The sequence below is a fragment of the Peromyscus californicus genome, unplaced genomic scaffold, assembly GCF_007827085.1.
Source record: "Peromyscus californicus insignis strain IS unplaced genomic scaffold, ASM782708v3 Scaffold_6__1_contigs__length_162567912, whole genome shotgun sequence".
Taxonomy (NCBI): Eukaryota; Metazoa; Chordata; class Mammalia; order Rodentia; family Cricetidae; genus Peromyscus; species Peromyscus californicus.
In genome coordinates, this window is record NW_026294584.1 from 154,551,351 (window position 1) to 154,571,958 (window position 20,608).

Here is a 20,608-nt window from a genome sequence, read left to right on the forward strand (position 1 = left end):
GTATAAAGATAATTCTAGCCTCCAAGGATTGCATATTTTACCATAAACAATGAATCATAAAATAAAAAACAGCAGTGTAGCAGAGTCATGCAGCAGAAGCGTGCTGAGCCCATAAAATTAAAAAAAAAAAGGTTAAACAAACAAAACCAAAACAGGGTGCTGGGGCTGGAGAACAGCTCAGTGGCTAAGAGCATTGACTGCTCTTGCAGAGGATCCAGGTTTGACTCCTAGCACCCACATGGCGACCCACAACCATCTGTAATTCCTGTTCCAGGGGACCTAATGCACGCTTCTGGCTTCAGAAAGCACTAGGCACCCACATGGTGCATGGATATACATTGTGGAGGTCCACAAAGGTTTCCTTGTGAGATCTGAGCTTGCTTTACCCAGCAGAGCTGCATTAGAGGATTGCTTGACCATGTGCCTGGTTTCTAGGTGACTGGAAGGGTCTATACTTGGCTGAGCTAGGAGGGAGGTCTTTTGTTCTACCCCTTGGCATTCCTATAAATAATAGCCCTTTAGAAGAGACAGAAGGGACCAGTGGGTAAGGATCCAGGCCCTCCCGAGGCTATCCTGTGTTTCTATCTGTCTCTCTCCCCTCTATCCTTCTATCTAAATCTCTTATTCCTCACTCCTCAAGTGTACCCTGGGGTAAAATGTGGGAGCCGGTCTCCCAACTGGCCTCCCATGATACATGTAGGCAAAACACCTATACTCATAAAATAAATTTTAAAAATGAAACCAAGCTGACACTAAACTTGACACTCAAAGTTTGGATAATTATTATCCTATTTAATTTGCTGAGAGAGAAAAGTTGAGCGATTCTTTTTTCTTGGTTATATACTCCAAGTTAATTTCACTTCAGATAGATAGTATGTTAGATTGTGGGTGCATCTGTCACTTTTGATATCATTTTTAATATAATATTTTTGTAAGATTTTGTACTTGCATTCTGGATATTTTAGCTAAAAACAAAACAAAAAACCCAGAAACCAAATCCTCAGTGAATGAACCCTTAAACAATGGGACTTCTTCCATTTCCCTTACTCTGTATCATCTCTCACAAATCTTCCTGCAACACTGGCACTGTCTTAAAATAAGATAAATTTATATACAGCATCATGGGATGCCTCCAACACAGTGTTCAGCTCTGCTGTTCACTGTCTACTTAATCCTCAAAAAACTCATGTGTTCTGTCTTCATTATATAGAAGGGGAAACTGAATCTTTCAGAGGTCAGGAAACTTGCCCAGGATCAATTTCTATTAAATGTCTTATCTGAGAAGTATAATTTGATATGTGTACATATTGCCTAAATCTAAATCTAGTGTGAGCTTGGGATCTCCTGCTGTAAAAAAAACATGTTTATGAATATAGCTTAAAGTTTAATTTTTGACTACTCGTTATCCACTAGTGGCTGGCAGAACCACTCACTAGAATGACGGGCTTGAAACACATATTGTATATCTAACCATACTTGAGATATGTAGTCATCATTTGAAAGCATAATGTTGTAATTATTTAATCAAAAGACTTGTAATCTATCTCTGTATTATAATGTGTTTGTTCTTAAATAGGACTACTCATTATACATGATTAGATCATATTGATTGTTGATCTATAAGACTACAAAGCTCTCCGGGGTGAAGGATTCTATGGGCCGCTGTAAGATCCGGGCCTGACCTTCTCAGCATACACTGCTGCAGCGCTCACCACAGGTCCCTGGTTTGTCCTCATTAGTTGAATGTTACCATACATTGTTTGCAGGTCTCCTTGGTCCCCTGACTTTCTGAATCCCTTGTTGACTTATTGGAAGCCTGGGTCTCAGCTTGGGCTGACCTTTTTGTAGGACTGTTCTCATTAGCACCGCTGTCTGCTCTGTTGGAGGTGTTCAGAAGGCTCTTTCTTGCATTCCAAATGTGTTCCAGACAGCAGCATCAACTTCCCAGGCTACTGATTATAATTCACGAATGTTCACCCATGGATACACACATTCTGATTCATAGGATCCCAGATCTTTTAATTCTGTGTAAGTTTTTAAAAACTCAAGTTTTCCTAATTTTCCCAACAGTGAAACCAAACCTTTAAGCCCTAAACTGATAAGTAAAATAGATATCAAATACACATTGTTTTAGTTTATGGCCATCAAATGTGTGCTGTTGATAATTTTTCTGACTTTATAGTATAAGAGATGCTTTGAGGCTTTAGAGACAGCTCAATGGTTAAAGGAATGTGCTGCTCTTGCAGAGGACCTGAGTTCAATTCCCAGCTACTCGCTTGAGCAGTTCACAACGTGTAACTCCAGCTCCAGATGATTTCATGTCCTCTTTTGGCCTCCAAGGGCACTTGCACACATGTGGCATACACTCACACAGACATATAAATAAAATTAAAATTGAGAAGATACCTTTATCATGCCAATTTAACTGAAAATTGAAGAAAGATAAAAACTGAGTGATCTGAGGTCACAGAATTGGGCAATCTGTAAAATGAGCAAGCATAAGCCATCAGGTGCCCACCACCATGTCTGGTGACATCTGCTCACTGGCCCTGTAAGCACCTCACCTATGCACTTCAGAATTTCAGAAATGCTGAGGCATTTGCCTGAAGTGTTTTCCAATAAATAAAACACGTGGAGGATAAAGAGATAAGGCTCAGGTTAGGGGTTTACCTAAGATCCCAGTTATCTACCTGCCAATCATCAGACCTTGAATCTGGGAAGGAACAAGATCTTATGCCTGGCAGTACAGTGTCTCCCTCCTATTATGCCCATCTGGATCTATGTCTTCAGAGAGGGAGCATAACTCAGGCTCTCTACTCCACTGCACTCTGAGCAGAGTTAAACTCGCTCTACCCCCCTCACCCAGGAGAAACTGCTCCATGAATTTTGATTAGCTGAAAGGGCATTGCTGCCATGTGATTGTTAGCTGAAATGTGGAGATCAATATCTTTCATCCTTGGGCTTCAGTGAGCTGAAAGAAAGGGACAAGTGGGGCTGGTGGGTGGATTACCTTGTCAAGCTGGTTGTAGAAGTCAATATTTGCTGCACAGAGATACCGCCCAAGTAGTGTGGCATGGGTTGTAAATATTGTGGCGATGGGGAGTTTCCTGGCACGAGAAAGGACTAGCCCAGTTCCAGCCTGCCATTCATGGAATTGGGCAATGACATGTTTACCGTCTGCATGATCTGTCACCTGCATCAGGAGAAAAGCCTTTAGAAATGTGATTGGTGATGCTTGGTCTCAAGTGTTGCCCACAGCAGAAGGACAGATGTGAGGTGTATCTATTGTATCCTTCTTAAAGGGGTCTAAACAAGAAGCATGTGGACTTAACAAGAGGAAGTAGGATTCACTGACTCGTTGGTCAAGTCCATACATTTTTATGTTTAATCCTTCCTTTTAGTAATGGGTCAGATTTATTTTTGTATCCACAGAGTAAGTACAAATAGTATTAATAAATAATAAATATCAATTATACTATTAATAATGAATAAACATGCACTAGATAGTAATATTCATTGAGTAAGTAACTCAATAACAGAAGTAATGCCTTTGAAGAAATCAAGGAAATCCAGAGTCTGCTCATGTGAGCTTCTTTAAAAAATATACCACACACAAATCAAATCTCTGCATGTAAGTATTTCTCCAAACACATGCACACCACACACACAAACACACTACCACAGTAAACACTCACAAATATACCTTCACAGTAAGCATGTGCACATCACATACACCCAACAAATACAACACACAAATACTCCCCCACACCAAACACACACACACATCGCACATACCTTCCCACATAAATACACCCTTCACCAAACACATATTTACCACATACACCACATATATACACACATAAATATTCCCTCCACACCAAATACATGCACGTGCGCACACACACACACACACACACACACACACACACACACACACACACCCCTACACCCCTACACCAAACACATGCACACCACATACACAATGTTGGCTGGTCTCCAACTTGGGGTTATGGCTCAGGTAGGAAGACTGTAGAGGAAGAGTTGGTGGCACTTACTGATGCCGCAGCACTGCATATCTGTCATTATGGCAGACTTTTTCCAAATCACTAACTTGTCTTCCCATCTACTACCACTAAGAAGCTGCCTGTCCACCTTCTCCAGTCAGCCCTTGGTGAGTATTGGATAGGACATCATCAGACAGATCTGTTAAGGGGAGCACCATCACAATAGCTTCCCTCCTCACTAGGGGTCTCCTTCCTTATGATCTGACTTTTGTGTTAGGTATAACCACCTGGAAGATGAGGTATAACCATCCGAAGAGAGGCATGCACAGAGATCCTACTACTGTACTTTGAGAAGGAAAGAGAATAGGGGCTGGGCTCATTTAACAAGCTGGCTTCCAGTGTTCTTACTCTGTGTACCTCTGGATTAATCTGCTGCTAAGGCTCCTGGGTAGCTGCTGAGGCCACTTCAGCCCTTAGTGAATGGAATTATCAAGAAGTCACTGTAAGTGCACCTGCACTCATACATAGACAAAATGGAATGTTTCAAGTCTTTCCTGATGTCTAGAATTTATATGTATTTTTCATGACATATCTCTTTTATACATATAGTTTGCATATCATCTATATACACAGGCAATATAGCTAGATTTTTATATACACAATTTCATTTAAATATTACCTGAGATAAATAGTAATAAATATTACTTCTCTGTTGCAAAGGTTGGCACATAATTGAGGAATGGGTAAGTATTTCCTTTCAACCCCTTTAGAAATGCATTACGACAATCAATAGAAGCATTATCTCCAAATTCTTAGGTCATTGCTGGATCCTCAGTAGGCTGCCCTCTGTCCTATCATTATACAGCAAACTGTACCTCTTTTAAGAACCAGGCAGTTAAAGACCCAAATATAAGCATGTCGTTGGCTTCTCGGTCATGGTGAGGGATGCCAACACCACATGCTTCCCAGAAGTCACCCTTCCACCTGTCCAGGTTCCATGCTGAAGAGCTTATGTCAAAGAGCACCACGTAGGGACTCCCTTCTATCAGCCATCTTCCAAAATACACCTGATATGGAAAGAAGACATGGCCATTGTCTTTTAAGTACAGCATAAGAGAAGAATGTGTATTTGGGCTTAGAAGATGCAAACATGATTTGGAGAGGGTTGTGATCTGAATGTGAACTGTCCTCTACAGGGTCATTTGTTTGAACACATGGCCCCAGCAGGTTGTACTGTTTGGGAAGGTTGTGGAACTTTTAGGAGGTGGAGCCTCACTAAAGGAGGGCCTTGAATTTTTATAGCCTGTCCTGTCTGCTGCCACATCTTCCCTGCCCTGATGGACTATATCCCTCTATAATTGCAAATCAAATATGTCCATTCTCCCTTACTCTTGTCAGAGAATTTTATCACAGCCACAACAAAGAAACTAAGACAAAGAATAATGGCAGACCAAGTGTTAATGTGAAATGTTTCCCCAAAGATAAAGCTCATGTATTAGATTCTTTCTTTTGTGCCACCAACCAGCTTCTAAATTATGACACAGAGACTTATTATTAGTTTGAATGCTCAGTCTAGCTTAGGCATGTTTCTGGCTAGCTCTTTTAATTTAAATTAACCTGTTTCTCTTTGTCTACTTTTCCTCAGGGCTCATTACTTCTGTACCTCTTCCTTTCACTGCTTCTCTATGTCTGGCTGACTGGTGTCTGGCTGACTGGCGTCTGCCTGACTTCTTGCTCCAGGTATGTCCCTCATTCTATCTTCCTTCTCTTTTTTTTTCTTTTCAAGCCTAAATTTCTCCTCCTGTTTATTCTCTCTGCCTGCTAGCCCTACCTATCCTTTCTCTGCCTAGCTATTCGCCATTCAGCTCTTTATTAGACCAATCAGGTACCTTAGGCAGGCAAAATGAAACAGATGCGACACATCTTTACATAATTAAACACACATCCTTATATCATTAAACAGATGCAGTGTAAACAAATGTAACACACCTTTACACAATTAAAGTAATATTCTGCAGCATAAACTAATGTAACATATCCTTGCCTAGTTAAAATAATATTCCACAAAAGCTCATATGTTAAAAGTCTTTGGAAGTTGGTGGGTTTTTTTTTTGAGTTTTCTATATATAAGATCCATAACATCTGAAAATAGTGATAATTTGGCTTTTTCTTTTCAATTTAGATGCCCTTTCTTTCTGTCTCTAGTCTTATTACTCTGGCTATCTAATGCTAGGTTACATAAAAATAGTAAAGTTTTCATAAGTTTCTTGTTTTAGATCTTAGAAAACTTTTAGCTTTTGGACCATACAGGTACTAACTGACTCAATGGATGAATTCATTCATGAATTCACAACTACGTAGCTATAAGAATATGGGGCATTTGAAAGGTATTTTGTCTGTCTGTAGCCCTTCCTTGTTCCTCGTTGCTTGTGTCTACTATGAGCTGAGCAACTGCTAACCCATATTCCCATCACTACGATATTCTGTCTCACTAAATCCCAAAAGCCAGCTAAGCACAGACTAAAATCGTGAACCCAAATGCATAATTTTCTCCTGTGGATTGTTTCTCGGGTACTTGTCACCATGACAAAAAGTGTGATTGGCACATCAAGTTACACACAAAAGAGCAGTGATAGCATCTGATGTTTGAGCTTGAAGCTGGAGGGAGTGCCCATTCATCTGTGTGTCATCTCCAAATTCTGTTCTCAGTAAGTGAGGTAATTTGAAAGTCAGGTGTCTGGATCATGTAATTTCTGCTTTTCTGTCCCTTATTACCTTCTTGTAACTCTGAGTTCATAGATACTGGGTTTAATATCATATGTGAGAAGCATCTTGTTATGTAATCCAGTCTGGCTTCCAATCCGGGATCCTTCCACTTTAGACTATGACGTGCTGGAAGGACAGGCGTTCGCCACCATGTGGCTAGTCTGGGAATTCCTCCTGAATGTATGTCTGTGTGCTGTATGTATGCCTGGTTCTCAAGGAGGTCAGAAAAGGCTATTGGATCCCCTGGTACTGGCATTACAGATGTTTCTTCCCCAACTTCCTTCTTGTCAGGGTATCACAGCAACAAAATATATTATTTTGCTTTGAGCAGTTGTAAGGCTCTGACCTAGGGCCCCATGGCCTTATGCATGCTAGCCAAGTACTCTAACATTGAACTACATCCCCAGTCCTATCGCAGCAAGAGAAAGGGAACTACTGTAGAAACAGTTTGGGCCAAAGCTTACTCTTAGTCAGTAAACTGCTATTGAATAATGTCACCAACGCCTGTGACTCCGGCCACAGTTTATGTACAACTTTTTAAGACTGTCTCAACTGTCAATCTTCCTGGGGCTCCCACTCCTTGTCCTGTTAGAGAATCTCAGCTTTCACAAGGTGCCTCAAATGCACTCTGTATAAGAACAACCGTTGTCTTTTTTGTAAACTTGCTCTTCTTCTCTAGCTAGGTGGATGGTCTTCTCTTGTGAGTTGCTGGAAGGTTTGTGTGATCTGCTTCCTGACAACTGTTCACTGAGAGTTGCAGAGGGAAAGGACAATTAGAATCTTTTACCTGGCAGCCATGTTTATTCATGGCATCCATGGCTTTTCTGACAGCATCATTGATGGGCTCACACTTTTCTACTTGAGTCTTCATATTATGCTCAAAATACGGACCTATTAGAAAGTAATTTTCTCCCCATTCATCTGCTGTTGTTTTGGCCTTGGTCTGAATCACAGTATAGATGCCCCCAACTGTGAAGGAGAAAACTTTCCATTATTATTCCACTTGGTAATACAAGAGATGAATTACTACTTATTACTGTACTATTTAAAATAGCATTTCACTTAACTTTTTTAAAGAGCAAGATTTAAGATATTTTGAAGAGTTCAATTCTGGGCCTATTCTAAGTCACTTGATGCGTTTCTCATAGGCTTCACAGAACACCATAGGGATAACCCTGTGTTTATTTCACACATGAGTAAACCAAGGCACAGAGAGACTTTGTGATGAGTCTGTCATCACATGGAGTTGGTTGAGTTGGGATTCCAACTCAGTCTGACTCCACAACCTCCAGGCAGCAGAGAAAGATCATAACTCAAGACCCACGTGGAACAACGAATTGATAGGCCTTTAGAAGTCATGGAGGGGAGATAGATACAGGGGGAAATGAGCACTTTCATGAAGAGATTAATAGCATTGGGTTTCAGAAGATATGATGATGGAATGTTTTATGTTGTGGTCTCGGAAACCCACATGGAAAACAGGAGCTAAATGAGATAATTTGGGAGTTAGTTTTCTTAAAAAATTTTTAATTACATTATTATTTTTATGTACAAGGGGGGTATGTACGAAGGTCAGAGAAAAATTTGCATATGTTGGTTCTCTCCTTCTACCTTGTGGGTCCCAAGGATTGAACTCAGGTCACTGAGTTTAGTTGCAGGCACATTTATCTCCTGAGCCATCTTCCTGTCCCTGGTTAAACTTCTGTGTTTGTGTGGAGGAGTGTGAATGTATAAGTATGTGTGCATGTGTATGAGTATATGTGTGTGAGTATATGTGTGAGAATGTATGCACATGTGTATGTGTATATGTGTGTGAGTATATATATATGTGTGTATGTGTGTGTGTATGATTGCATGTATATATGTGTGCATAAGTGCATATTTATCACAGAAATAGAAAACACCATTCCAAAATTCATGTGGAAGTACAAAGATCTTCAATAGCCAAAGTAAACTTGAGAAAAAACAATAAAGCCAGGGTCTGGAGAGACAACTCAACAGTTAAGAGCACTGGCTGCTCTTCCAGAGGACCCAAGTTTGATTCCCAGCACCCACATCAAGTTGCTCACAATCACCTGTAACTACAGCCCTAGAGACTCAGACAGTCTCTTCTAGTCTCTACAGACACGTTCACACATGTGGTTGTCTTGTAAAACAAAATAAATAAGTAAATAAAACAAAAGACAGGGGCAACAATGGAATAGAATAACAAGCCTAGAAATCCAACCACACAGCTACATCCTCTGACAAGGATGTAAAGAACACATGATGGGAAAAGGCTGTTATGTCAGTGAATGATTTTGGCAAATTTAGATGTCTGTGAGCACAGCAATGGAACTAGACCATTCACCACAAAACTCAATCCAAAATTAATTCAATACTTAAACTGAGATATGAAACCACTGGAAGGAAACACAGAGGACAGTCTTCAGAACAGTGGAACAGACAAGGATGTTGTGGGTGAGACCCTCAGAGCACAGCAAACAACTAAACTCACAGCAAACAGCAAAAGAAGCAGTTGATGGAGTGAGTGGAGGTGGGTACAAGATGCGGTTTGCTGATTATTAGTCTCCTAAAGACTTAATGTCAATTTAATTGATATAGTTGAATAGTGAATCATCACCACCATATGGTGAGCAGCAGACCTAAATAGACATTTCTTAAATAAGCTGCTGTTCCTACAGCAATCTCTGAGCCATCTGGAAATCTGATAAAAAATACCAGGTCCTCTTCTCAGAAAAAGTCTTACATTAGACTGCAGAGAAGGCCAGTCGGTAAAGAGTTTGCTATGTGATTATGAGGTCCTCACCTGCACCAATATGCAGGGTGTTGGCACAGACTCACGATCCTCACAGGAGAGGTGGACAGGCAGAAGCTTTGGGCTCCCTAGCCAAACAGTCTAGCCTCATCCAGCCACTGAGAGCCTGTCTTAAAAATCAACCCTTACAGCTGTGTACCAAACACCTAGCACATCAGTCCCCAGTGGACATTTCCACAGACAATCTTGGTTAAAATCAGTGGTGGCAAAACAAGAAAAGGCATGAATGTGGGACCTATAGGGACAGGGGAAGATGACAGGTGGATGAGAGCAAACAGAATATACATGTACAGAATTGTTAAAGAACAAATTTAATTCATGAAAAAATGCATTAGAAGTGAAGGACAAATGATGTAATCTGATACAATTGGAGATTATCATGAGGAAAACTGACCAGACTCAGGTTGACAAATATTGCACATTTTCCATCATTGGTGGATCTTAGGTTTATCTCCATGAGGTTATAATTTGTCAGGAGTTCCACAGTCTAGTCCTGGCCAGTCTCTCATCTCTCCACAGACTCCTGCTTTTTCCCTCAGGTCTGTAAACAGGGCATACTATGCATCTTGGTCGGCACACCGTGAGTCTTGGGGAGTCTGGTTCTCACATACAACACTCCCTCTGAGTTGTTGCCTCCTTCACTTGTCTTTGCCCCCCCCCCCCAATGGTTCAGCCCGAAGGTCTCAGCACGGCTGTCTCTCCACTAGACAGCTTTCCCTTAACTCTAGAGTGGGCTGGGAATTCCAGCCTCACCACCAACACACAGTACAGTCCACAACCTTGTTCTTCTGCCCTGACACCCATCACACTGGATGACGAAATGCAGTCGTGACCATCTTCCTGCAAGGCCGTGCACTTCAGAGGACTGGACAGATTCTGCATTGTTCAAGGCTGTCTGTCCGTTCTCCCACTGCCTGACACCTAGTAGACACTTGATGCTTTTTATTAAACGGTAGCTGGATAGTTGTAATAATAAATGGATGAATGAATAAAAAGCAACCATTTGAGGCTAGCATGGACAAGTAGGAATAATTGTTTTGAGGCCTAAGCACAGTATATGATAACTGCGATTCCTTCACATGCTATGTTTCCCACATTTGTGTCATTCACTGGAAAATCCCGGCACTGAAGAGTTATTTTTCCCCCATCAAATGTCTTTTGTTGGGCTGGAGAGATGGCTCAGGGGATAAGACCACTTGTTCACTTCCCAGCACCCACAACCATCCATAACCCCATTTACAGGCCTCCATGGACCCTTTGTGAACATGGTACAGTGACCTACATGCAGGCAAGCACTCATACACACAAACTTAATAAAAAAGAAACATTTTTTTTCAAAAGTGCTGTTTTCTTGGCTATGAATACATTTCTTGTTCACCACAGATCACTGTAGGGTGGCCAGAGCATGCTGTATATTCATTTTATTCATGAAGCACCTGATATATAGAGATCCTAAAGTTCTTTTGTTTTTGTTTTCACCAAAGCTTCAAAAAATCTGATATTTGACAGTAAGTCAGAGTTTTTTCTTCTATGGAACATTTCCTTAGACAGTGGACATTTTGATGTTTAGTTGTTATATGGATTTGGAAACGACAAAAGTGTTTTTCCCATCTCTACCATTTGTGTAGTCACTGGGTGCCCCTATGTGTCCTTTTAGCTATGAAGTGGGGAGGGGTGGGTTCATGAACGCTAAGATGCCTCACATCACAGCCACAAACTGCTCAGGACTGCAGCCTCAAGCTAGGTTTTTAGAAGGAGCTACAGTAGCAACAAGTTGTCAGGGATGGCTCGAATCACTATCTATCTAAGCAGAACTTAACAAAATTAGATTGATTAAATATGTGCTGAAGATGTCAACATGAGTAGATAGCACTTTTTAAGCTAATTAACAGGGGTTGAGAGATGGCTCAGTGGTTAAGAACATTTGCTGCTCTTCCTGGGTACAATTGCAGCTCTCACAGGGCAGCTCACAGCCTTCTGTAACTCCAGTTCCAAGAGGACAGACACCCTCTTCTGGCCTTTTCTGCACATGCAGGCAAAACATTCATACATATAAACAAAAATAAATAAAAATGTTTTTAAAAATAAAAAAGCCAATTGAACATGTTCTATATGCCAGGGACCTCTCTAGAGCCAGAGATCTGCATGCATGTCATATAGAACCCATGGGACTGCAACTCTCCTGAGTGATCTCTAAGGCCCCATTCATGTTTGTTCAATGGAAAGAAGACCCCTGCTGGCATCAGGGGTCTGTGCATGGCTCTTCAGGACTGACACCCAGCACTAACTCACCTCAGCTCTCCCCCTCCTTGAGTTCTCTCGTACTCTACAGAGAAAACCCTTGTCTCCAGGGATACCTGGACTCCTGTGTAGTAGACGTGGCCCAGTTTCCAGGAGCCCCAGCCTTATTCAGAAACTGGAGAGAATGAACTAGCGACTGGAGAGGGGCCTTTGAAAGAGCTGTGCATATAACACTCCCCTTCTCCGTGCTAAGGTGGGGTTCTCTCTGCCCCTCCTTGTTAATACAGAGGAAGAGGAGTCTATTCTCTGAGCTTCATCTGGGCATCTCTAAACAGAAGGGCCCACTGCTAAACCTTCTTTTATGTATTTCCTAAATGTGTACCAGAGAACTTTGGACAGCCACCATGAGGTGGAAACCAGGACAGAGTTCAAATATAACTGTGTGTGTGTGTGTGTGTGTGTGTGTGGGCACATGGTGCACGTGGTGCACGTGTGGGTACATGTTCCTGTGGGTGCACGTGTGAGTGCATATGCATACACACAGGAGACCAGAGGTCAACAAAGGCCTGTTCCTCTGGGCATTGCTTTTTGAAACAGGGTCTCTCACCTGCCTGGAGCTTAGCAGGTCTGCTAGGCTGATGGGCCAGTAAGCCTCTGGAGTCCACTGGTCCCCGCTTCTCCAGCCCTGGGACAATAGGCATGTGCCACCACACCCAGCTTTTTCACATGAGTTCTGGGGATGGAACTCAGGTCCTCAGGCTTGCAAGACTAGCTGGGTGAATTATATCACCAGCCTCAGCAAATGTAATTCTAACTCTGACACTGTGCTGACTCTCAACAGGGGCAAGGAAGAGACGGAATCCTCATTCTCAGCTCCCATCTTCAAATTGCAAAGGTTGTTGGTACCATTCACCCACCCATCTCTTTGCCTAATTTTGTATGATCTTGGAGAATTCAGCCTTCAAAGTCCATTCACCTGCTAATATTCCACTGAGAGTTTTAAGCCAGGTGTGATGGCACAAACCTTTAGTCCCAGCACTTGACTCTCTGTGAGTTCCAGGCCAGCCATGACTGAACATCAACCCCCTGTCTCAGCATCCTTAAAAAAGAAGACATCAATCTACAGGAATTGGTTTCCATACAGTCTTATAAATATCTGTATCAGGAAAATCATTTAGGTTGACTTCATTTTAAAAGCATCTTGTTTTTACCAATTTTATCTTCTTATTTTGTATTCTCTGTATAAGCATAGCATTGGAGAAAGGTTAATTTTATCCTTCTTAATAGAACACAATTTCAATTAAAACATAATCCAATCTCATCTTGAATTTTTAGAAGCATTTATTGAATTTTTCATATAATCATGAATAGTATAAAGGGCTAAAGTTTTTTATTGGCCTTGATCACATACAGCTTTTCCTCTAATAAAAGAATTGCTTAATTTTCTTCTTATTCCAGGGGAAAATGCTCCAACAAAAAATAACTTCTAAATTTCTATTTTGTCATGACATTAATTTAAAATTTTAACATAAATGTGTACATTCAGCCACCACTGTCCTTTCCAGTTCTTCCTCTCTTTGCCCATATGTAGGTTTATGCTTGCATTGCCTGTTGAGAAAAGGTTACGAGATCTACAGGCATGTCCAGATCCAGTGTTGCCCCACTCTCTGGTAGTTCCTTGTCACAGGGGTCCCTGTGGCTCCTAATCTGCGTCCTCCACACCCAACACAGGCCAGGGTTAGGGGTAGTACAAACCTTTGTTGGTCACCTCCCAAGAGACTTCAAAAAGCAGTAAGTCTTCCACAGGAAGTCTTTCGGCTTCCCACACAGGGAGCCCACTCAGGGAAGTCACAGACAAGGACCGGCCTCTGAGCATTCTTCTTCCAGCCTCTGGTGCCTTTGGGGACTTGTTTCAGCTAACTGTGGTTGCAGGAGGTGAGCACAGAGCACAAGCTGAGAGGTGTCAGCCTTGGGATCTGCTCTGCAGGGCGAACCAGCGAGGTGAGGTCACATGAACTCGCAGCTGGATGAACAGTGCTCAGTTCCTTTGCTGCCTTTAGGGGCAGGTCTGGAGAAGGCAATACCCACAGTTACAATCCACGAAGACACATCCCTCCCCACCCCCACCCCCCAAAATCGCAGTGAACCTGCCTGTTCACAGCGGGGCAGGCAGCCAGAGCACAGGCTGAGCATGACAGAAGTCCAGCCCTTTAGCCCTTGTCCTTTAGACCAAACTCTACACTGCCTGGATGCTTATTTCATCATCTGCAGAAACATGAGCAGGAGTTTCCCTCATAGCATCTGCAGACCGCGTGGCCGTGTGCACCTTGCTGCGGTCTTCCCTCCGGCTCTCCTTACCTAGAACTTCGAATTTTATTCCTACTTACTTTATTCTCAATAATTATTGTACTTTTTTTTCTTATACAAAAGCATAAACCACAGTGTCTTTGTGTATAACACAGAAAGAATGTAATTTTGGATGCTTAATGATGGTCAATCCCCATTTTAATGGCTGAATAGAAATGAATTTGAGTCATAATTGTAGATTTCAAATGTCAGGTATTATGGGATTGATAGTATTTGATAATTCAGTGGACAGGAAAGTATTCAAATACGAGAGAAAGTTGCAAAAGAAGTTAAGCTCTGAACTTTCACCAGGATTACCTCACCAGTAAATGCCGTATGTTGCTTCGCCCTGTATGTCACTATGCAGCTATGTGTGTGCCAGGGTGTTTATTCATACATACAAACACACGTATACACATCAGAACACCCCCGCCACCCACATACACACACACACACACACACACACACACACACACACACACACACAATTATTTCTAAAAGACAGTTACAAGCATGCTCGACTTTGAGCTATGTACTTTACAGGTTTAGCTGGCTGTCAGCATGTCTACATTATGCTTTGTCTTCAGAAAATCAATGCTTGCCCCCAAATACTCTTCATGTTAGAACTGTCAGGCCAGTAAGACCATTCAGCAGATAAAAGAGCTTGCCGCCAAGCCTAATGACCTGAATTTGATCCTAGAACCCGCATGATAGAAAAAGATGGCAGCCAACTTCTGCAAGTTGTCGTCTGACCTTCATACCTGTACTGTGGCACATGCACATACATACACACATGCACACACATATGCACACATGTACACACATGCACACACACATGCACACACATACACACATGCACACACATGCACACACATGCACACACATACGCACACGTACACACATGCACATACATACACACATGCACATACATACACACATGCACACACATACACACTGCATATGCCACCCACAAAGAAATATAATAGAAAAATTTAAAAATAGGATTTTTAAAATTCTCACAAAATAACTTAATTATTAATACAGTATAGAAATTATTATTAGGTTTTCAGCAACGTCATTTAGAGTTAATCTAACTTACTTAAGCCTGTTTTAATGACTCAAGGTGAGTAAAGTCATATTACATTGTGTAGCATAAATATATCTATACAGAAGAAATAGAGTGCATATATGTCTTCCAGGGTTCAGTGGCACTTAAAACATTCTTATCCTTACCTGTTGCTGTATATGTGATTACAGAAGTTATTATTTATTTGTTTGAAGTCTGACAACAAAGCTTATATGGCTAACTTTGAAAATCAAGTACAAGGGCTGGTGAGATGGTTCAGTGAGTAAAGGATCTTGCAGCAGCAGGCCTGGTCATATGAGTTTGATCTATGGAATATATGAAAAGGTGGGAGGAGAGAGCCAAATGCACAAAGTTGTCCTTTGACCTCCACATGTATGCTCACACACACACACACACACACACACACACACACACACACACACACTAAAAACTTTTTAAAGAAAATCAAAATCAAGCACTACAACAGTATAGATGTGTGCCACATGCTCAACATGGTTGTCTCTTTGAAGAAATGACTTGTGTGTATTGACTTAGACATTGAGCGTTCTGCAAATACAAATTCCAGTAAAGCTGAACAGAAGGTCATGTTGACAAGTAGTGAAAAGGGGGTGCCAGGGAGGAGGCAGAGCTTGGGTTTCTGTGAGATCAGCAACCCGGAGACTGTCTCTTCTAGCACAGAATGGGCTGCAGAGAGCTAATTCACACTACTACTTGCTAAGACCAAGTGCTCAGTTGCGAATCCTTCTTTGGTGGGTCAAATCCAATCAGCCACTTCTCAAGTTATGTGAACTTCTGCCAGTGTTTACTAAGTTTAGTTCCTATCCAACTGATACAGACTAATTCCATAGATGTCAGTGCTCAATAAGAATAAAGTTGCAAAAGAAGTTAGAGAATAGTAGGAGAAGGGCCTTAACTGATACTTAGTCTTGGTTACAGAGTGTCTGTAACGATCTAGTCCAGCCTCCCCCTGAGAGAAATGGTCACCGTTGGAGGGTGATGGAGTGAGAGGAAGCTTTCTTTTTCAAAGTTATTTTGAATATCATACCCTGGATATTTAATTACATAAATACTTGAAGTGATGACCCTAGGTGAATGGACATATTTGAAGGCACATCATATAAATAAATAGTCATCAGGATATCAAGTAGAGTGAACAATGAGACTGATTCAAGTCTGTAGACACGCATATGTATGTATGTGAATGGAAGCCAAATCAACAGGCTAGGAGGCTCTGTGCTAAAACTCGACAATGATTGTCTCTAAGTGGTAGGGGTTATGTCTAATATACTTGGCTTCATGCTCAGCAAATTATACATGTATATACACCATACACAAAGTAAATAAAATAGCTTTCGAAAGTATAATCGCTGCACCTCATGGTTGTTTTATACATTTCCACTCTTGTTACTTTGAACTTTTAAAAGATTTGTTTGTTCTTATTAGTGAATGGATGTGTGTGTGTATTTGTGTATGAGAGTGCCCACACAGTCCAGAAGAGGAATTCAGATCCCTTAGAAGTGGAGTTACAGGTCATAGTGAGCCACCAGTGTGGGTGCTGGGAACCTGTGGTTGATATATTGTGCACCCCAATAAACTTATCTGGGGTCAGAGAACAGAACAGCCACTATATTAAACATAGGTTTAGGCAGTGGTAGCACACGCCTTTAATCCTAGCATTCCGGAGACAGAGATCCATCTCTGTGAGTTCAAAGCCACACTGAAAACAGCCAGGCATGGTGACACACGCTTTTAATCCCAGGAAGTGATGGTAGGGAGCAGAAACATATATAAGGCGTGAGGACCAGGAACTGGAGCCTTTTTAAGCTTTTAGCTTTTAGCAGCAGTTCAGCTGAGATCCATTCAGATGAGGATTCGGAGGCGTTCAGTCTGAGGAAACAAGATCAGCTGAGGAATTGGCGAGGTGAGGTTAGCTGTGGCTTGCTCTATTTCTCTGATCTTTCAGCATTCACCCTAATATCTGGCTCCTGAGTTGTTGTTTTTTTTTTAATTAATAAGACCCTTTAAGATTCGTGCTACAGGAACCAAAGAGGCAGTCAACATTTTTAACTGCTGAGCAATATCTCCAGCCCTATTTTGATTATTTTTTTTAATTCCTGATACCCCTTTTACTTTTTCATGTCAAGTTCTCACATGTTCAGTGACATCTCCTAATGATGCATTCAAGGCGCATGTGGGCAATTCTTTTGACTGTTATTCTCAGTGTGAGGAGAGCTTTTTTGCCAAACGTTTGCTTTTGTAGTAGTGAATACCATTTTGAAAATTGTTACTTAAGAGACATGAAATACATGAAACTATATGATGTATCACTGCCGATTACAGTCTTACCAACCCATATCATGGACAAGAAAAGCAAGAAAGCAAGAAAGCAAGAAAGCAAGAAAGCAAGAAAGAAAGCAAGAAAGAAAGAAAGAAAGAAGAGAGAAAGAAAAAGAACGATTTGCATCAAGCAAAGTTCTCTCCTTCACAAACCCCTACAATTTATATGAAAACTACAAAGTGATGAGCCAGTTCTGACAGACAGGAAGAAGGGACAGCAGAAGGATGCTGAGCTTCAGTTTCAAGCTGTGCTAGTTAGTGTTTTGCCGCTCAGTGCAAAGAGGCAAGAAAATGAGTTGGACATAATGAAGATTGAATTTGATTCCCGTGTTTACTAGACCAGCAGGGGTCACCAGATACACTTAGCAAAGCACCATTGGCTGTGACATTTTGGAGTCTTGTCCATCTTTAGTGCTCCTGAGGCTGGAGTAGCTCCACTTGTATGTCCAGGATGGTTCTGGACATGTTGTTGTTGTTTGTTTGCTTGTTTGTTTTTCAAGGCAGGATTTTGTTGTGTAGCCCTGGCTGTCCTGGAACTCACTTTGTAGACCAGGCTGGCCTCAAATGCAGAGATCTGCCTGCCTCTACTTCCCAAGTGCTGGAATTAAAGGCACGCACCACCACACCTGGCTGATTCTGGACATGTTTATGAAGCACCTATTATGTGCACTATTCCAGTGGTCCAGGATATCTTCTGGGTTCATTTGTTTATTTGTTTGTTTGCTTGAGACAGGGTCTCTCTATGTAGTCTCGGTTGTCCTGGAACTTATTATGTAGACCAGGCCAGCCTTGAACTCCAGAGATCCTTCTGCCTCTGCCACCATGCCCAGAGGGCCAGGATATTTCCCCTCAACAGTAGTCTCATGTAAACATAGAGACTTTAATCTTGTGAGATATAGATAGGTCATACCACTAAGTTCCTAAAAAAGGCTATAAAATGGTTAGCAGTATCATCAGATAGAAAGGGGGACCTGTGGAAGCCAGGAAGTAATATCAAAACAAGAATATGGTGAATACATGAAGATCTGAAAGAAGTAACAAAGGCTTCCATTCTCACAGTGACAAAAGGAAAACCAGCACACCTGGAACTCGAGTAATAATGAAAGTCAAGGGAAGACAAGATGAGTGGAAACAAAGAACAAACGGACCATAGAAAAACAGAGCATGGGCTAAATACATGTCGTAACAGTATGACATTGGGAGGCTTTAACAAGAGAGTTTGCTTTATAGAAAAGGAAACATTGAGAAGGGCATAGTAGGATGGAGTCAGAGGATATGAAGCCTATATTTTAGTGCTAAATTCTAGAATGTAAAACATTGTCTCTTCTGAGGGTAACATCATCTTCATGTTTTAAAAACTGAAATGAAAGTGAGTTATTTAGTATTTGGATGTTAAGGTTTTGATTTTCCCATGTGGCATCACTACACTATATATTTCATTTCCATGTCGTCATCTGTTCAATATTTGTCCTTTACAAACACATCTGCTAGTGTTGTGCTAACAACATTGAGAGTGCAATATCAGGCTCTGTGATCAGAAGCCATGTTCTTGTGGGGTCTCGAGCATGGCATGTAAAGCAGATGCTGATGAAATAAATAAGTGGCCTTGGATTAGCGACTTCTGTATCCAAGCACTTGATGGAAATAGGTTAAGGGAGGAGGAGCTTATTTTAACTTGCGGTCCTAGAGGTGTCAGTATATTATAACAGGAAAGGCATGGTCATGCACCTTGGTTCACAACAAGGTCAGGAACATAGAAAGAGGGATACAGGAAGGGACCAAGGCAAAGTATTGTGAGGGCTAAATTTACATTTTAAGTTTTAGTTACTATGCTTAATAGACCTATAAAACAAAAATGTCTCTAATCTGTAAGATCCACTTGCCTGAGGGCAGATACCATCCTGGAATCTATTGTCACTATCTCTTAATCCTTTGGTTTTATTTTGACTCTTTAAAACTTTTCTTAAGGTATAAATGCTATCTCAAAATTTATAAGACTTTTTTCAAGATTCAAAAGATTTATTTGGAAAAATCAGCACAGAACAAAGATATCCTTAATAACCTTTCTCAGAATATATGGATTGTCAGAATCTTCAAAATTTATAACATTTTGTAGATGGAGTTTCACTGCCCCAAATGCCTGCTCCCAATATTGCTTAATATTGTTTATAAGTGTTGTGTCATTAGCTCAGGCTTGTTACTAGCTAACTTTTATACTTTAATTAACCCATATTTTTTTTTTAAAGATTTATTTATTTATTATGTATACAGCATGTATGACTGCAGGCCAGAAGAGGGTACCAGATCTCATTACAGATGGTTGTGAGCCACCATGTGGTTGCTGGGAATTGAACTCAGGACCTCTGGAAGAGCAGTCAGTGCTCTTAACCTCTGAGCCATCTCTCCAGCCCCGTAATTAACCCATATTTTTAATCTGTACTTTTCCATATGGATCATGGCTTGTTACCTCATTTTCTATATGTCCTGCTTCCTTGACAACTGGCTGGCATCTCTCTGCCCTTTCTCTTCTCAGAGTCCTCTGTGTCTGGCTGTCTCACCTATACTTCCTGCATGACTAACAGCCTGTCAGCTTTTTATTAGCCAATGAGAGCAATACATATTCACAGTATACAGAAGGACTATTACACAGCAAGATTATATTTTTTCTGTCATAATATTAATGGTCATATAGAGTACTAATGAGTTGTAGAAATAATCTTCATCTAGCTTCCTATACATGTTCTCAGACTTGAGTCTGAAGCAGGTAAGTAGGAAATAAGTTTGTGTACCCAGGGTTTATTTATCAGATTGTGGTCCTTTAACCTCTTGGAGTTATGCTGCATATGACACTTAAAATGATTAAGTTTTCTGCAGTGAACCATGACCATTCCTGGAAGTGACCTTTGAAGTCTCCAAAAGTATGATGGGGCCTTGCAATTCTACATGGACTGTGATAATGCCATTAAGGTAACAAACACCACCCAAAGATCAGCTTCAGACTACAAACTG

The 20,608-nt window shown here is 41.2% G+C and overlaps 1 protein-coding gene across 1 annotated transcript in view; it reads right to left on the bottom strand.

Annotated features, from left to right (window-relative positions):
• The window catches only part of Gys2 (glycogen synthase 2), a 34,707-nt gene extending 20,845 nt beyond the window's left edge, over nt 1–13,862 (bottom strand). Inside the window, exons 1-4 of the mRNA XM_052721213.1 lie at nt 13,585–13,862; nt 7,558–7,739; nt 4,880–5,071; nt 3,011–3,193 (exon numbers count right to left, since the gene is read on the bottom strand). Of these exons, the coding sequence (XP_052577173.1) occupies nt 3,011–3,193; nt 4,880–5,071; nt 7,558–7,739; nt 13,585–13,705 (678 nt within the window). The 5' untranslated portion in view covers nt 13,706–13,862. The remainder of the gene's footprint in view (nt 1–3,010; nt 3,194–4,879; nt 5,072–7,557; nt 7,740–13,584) is intronic.
• Nucleotides 13,863–20,608: the final 6,746 nt, after the last annotated feature.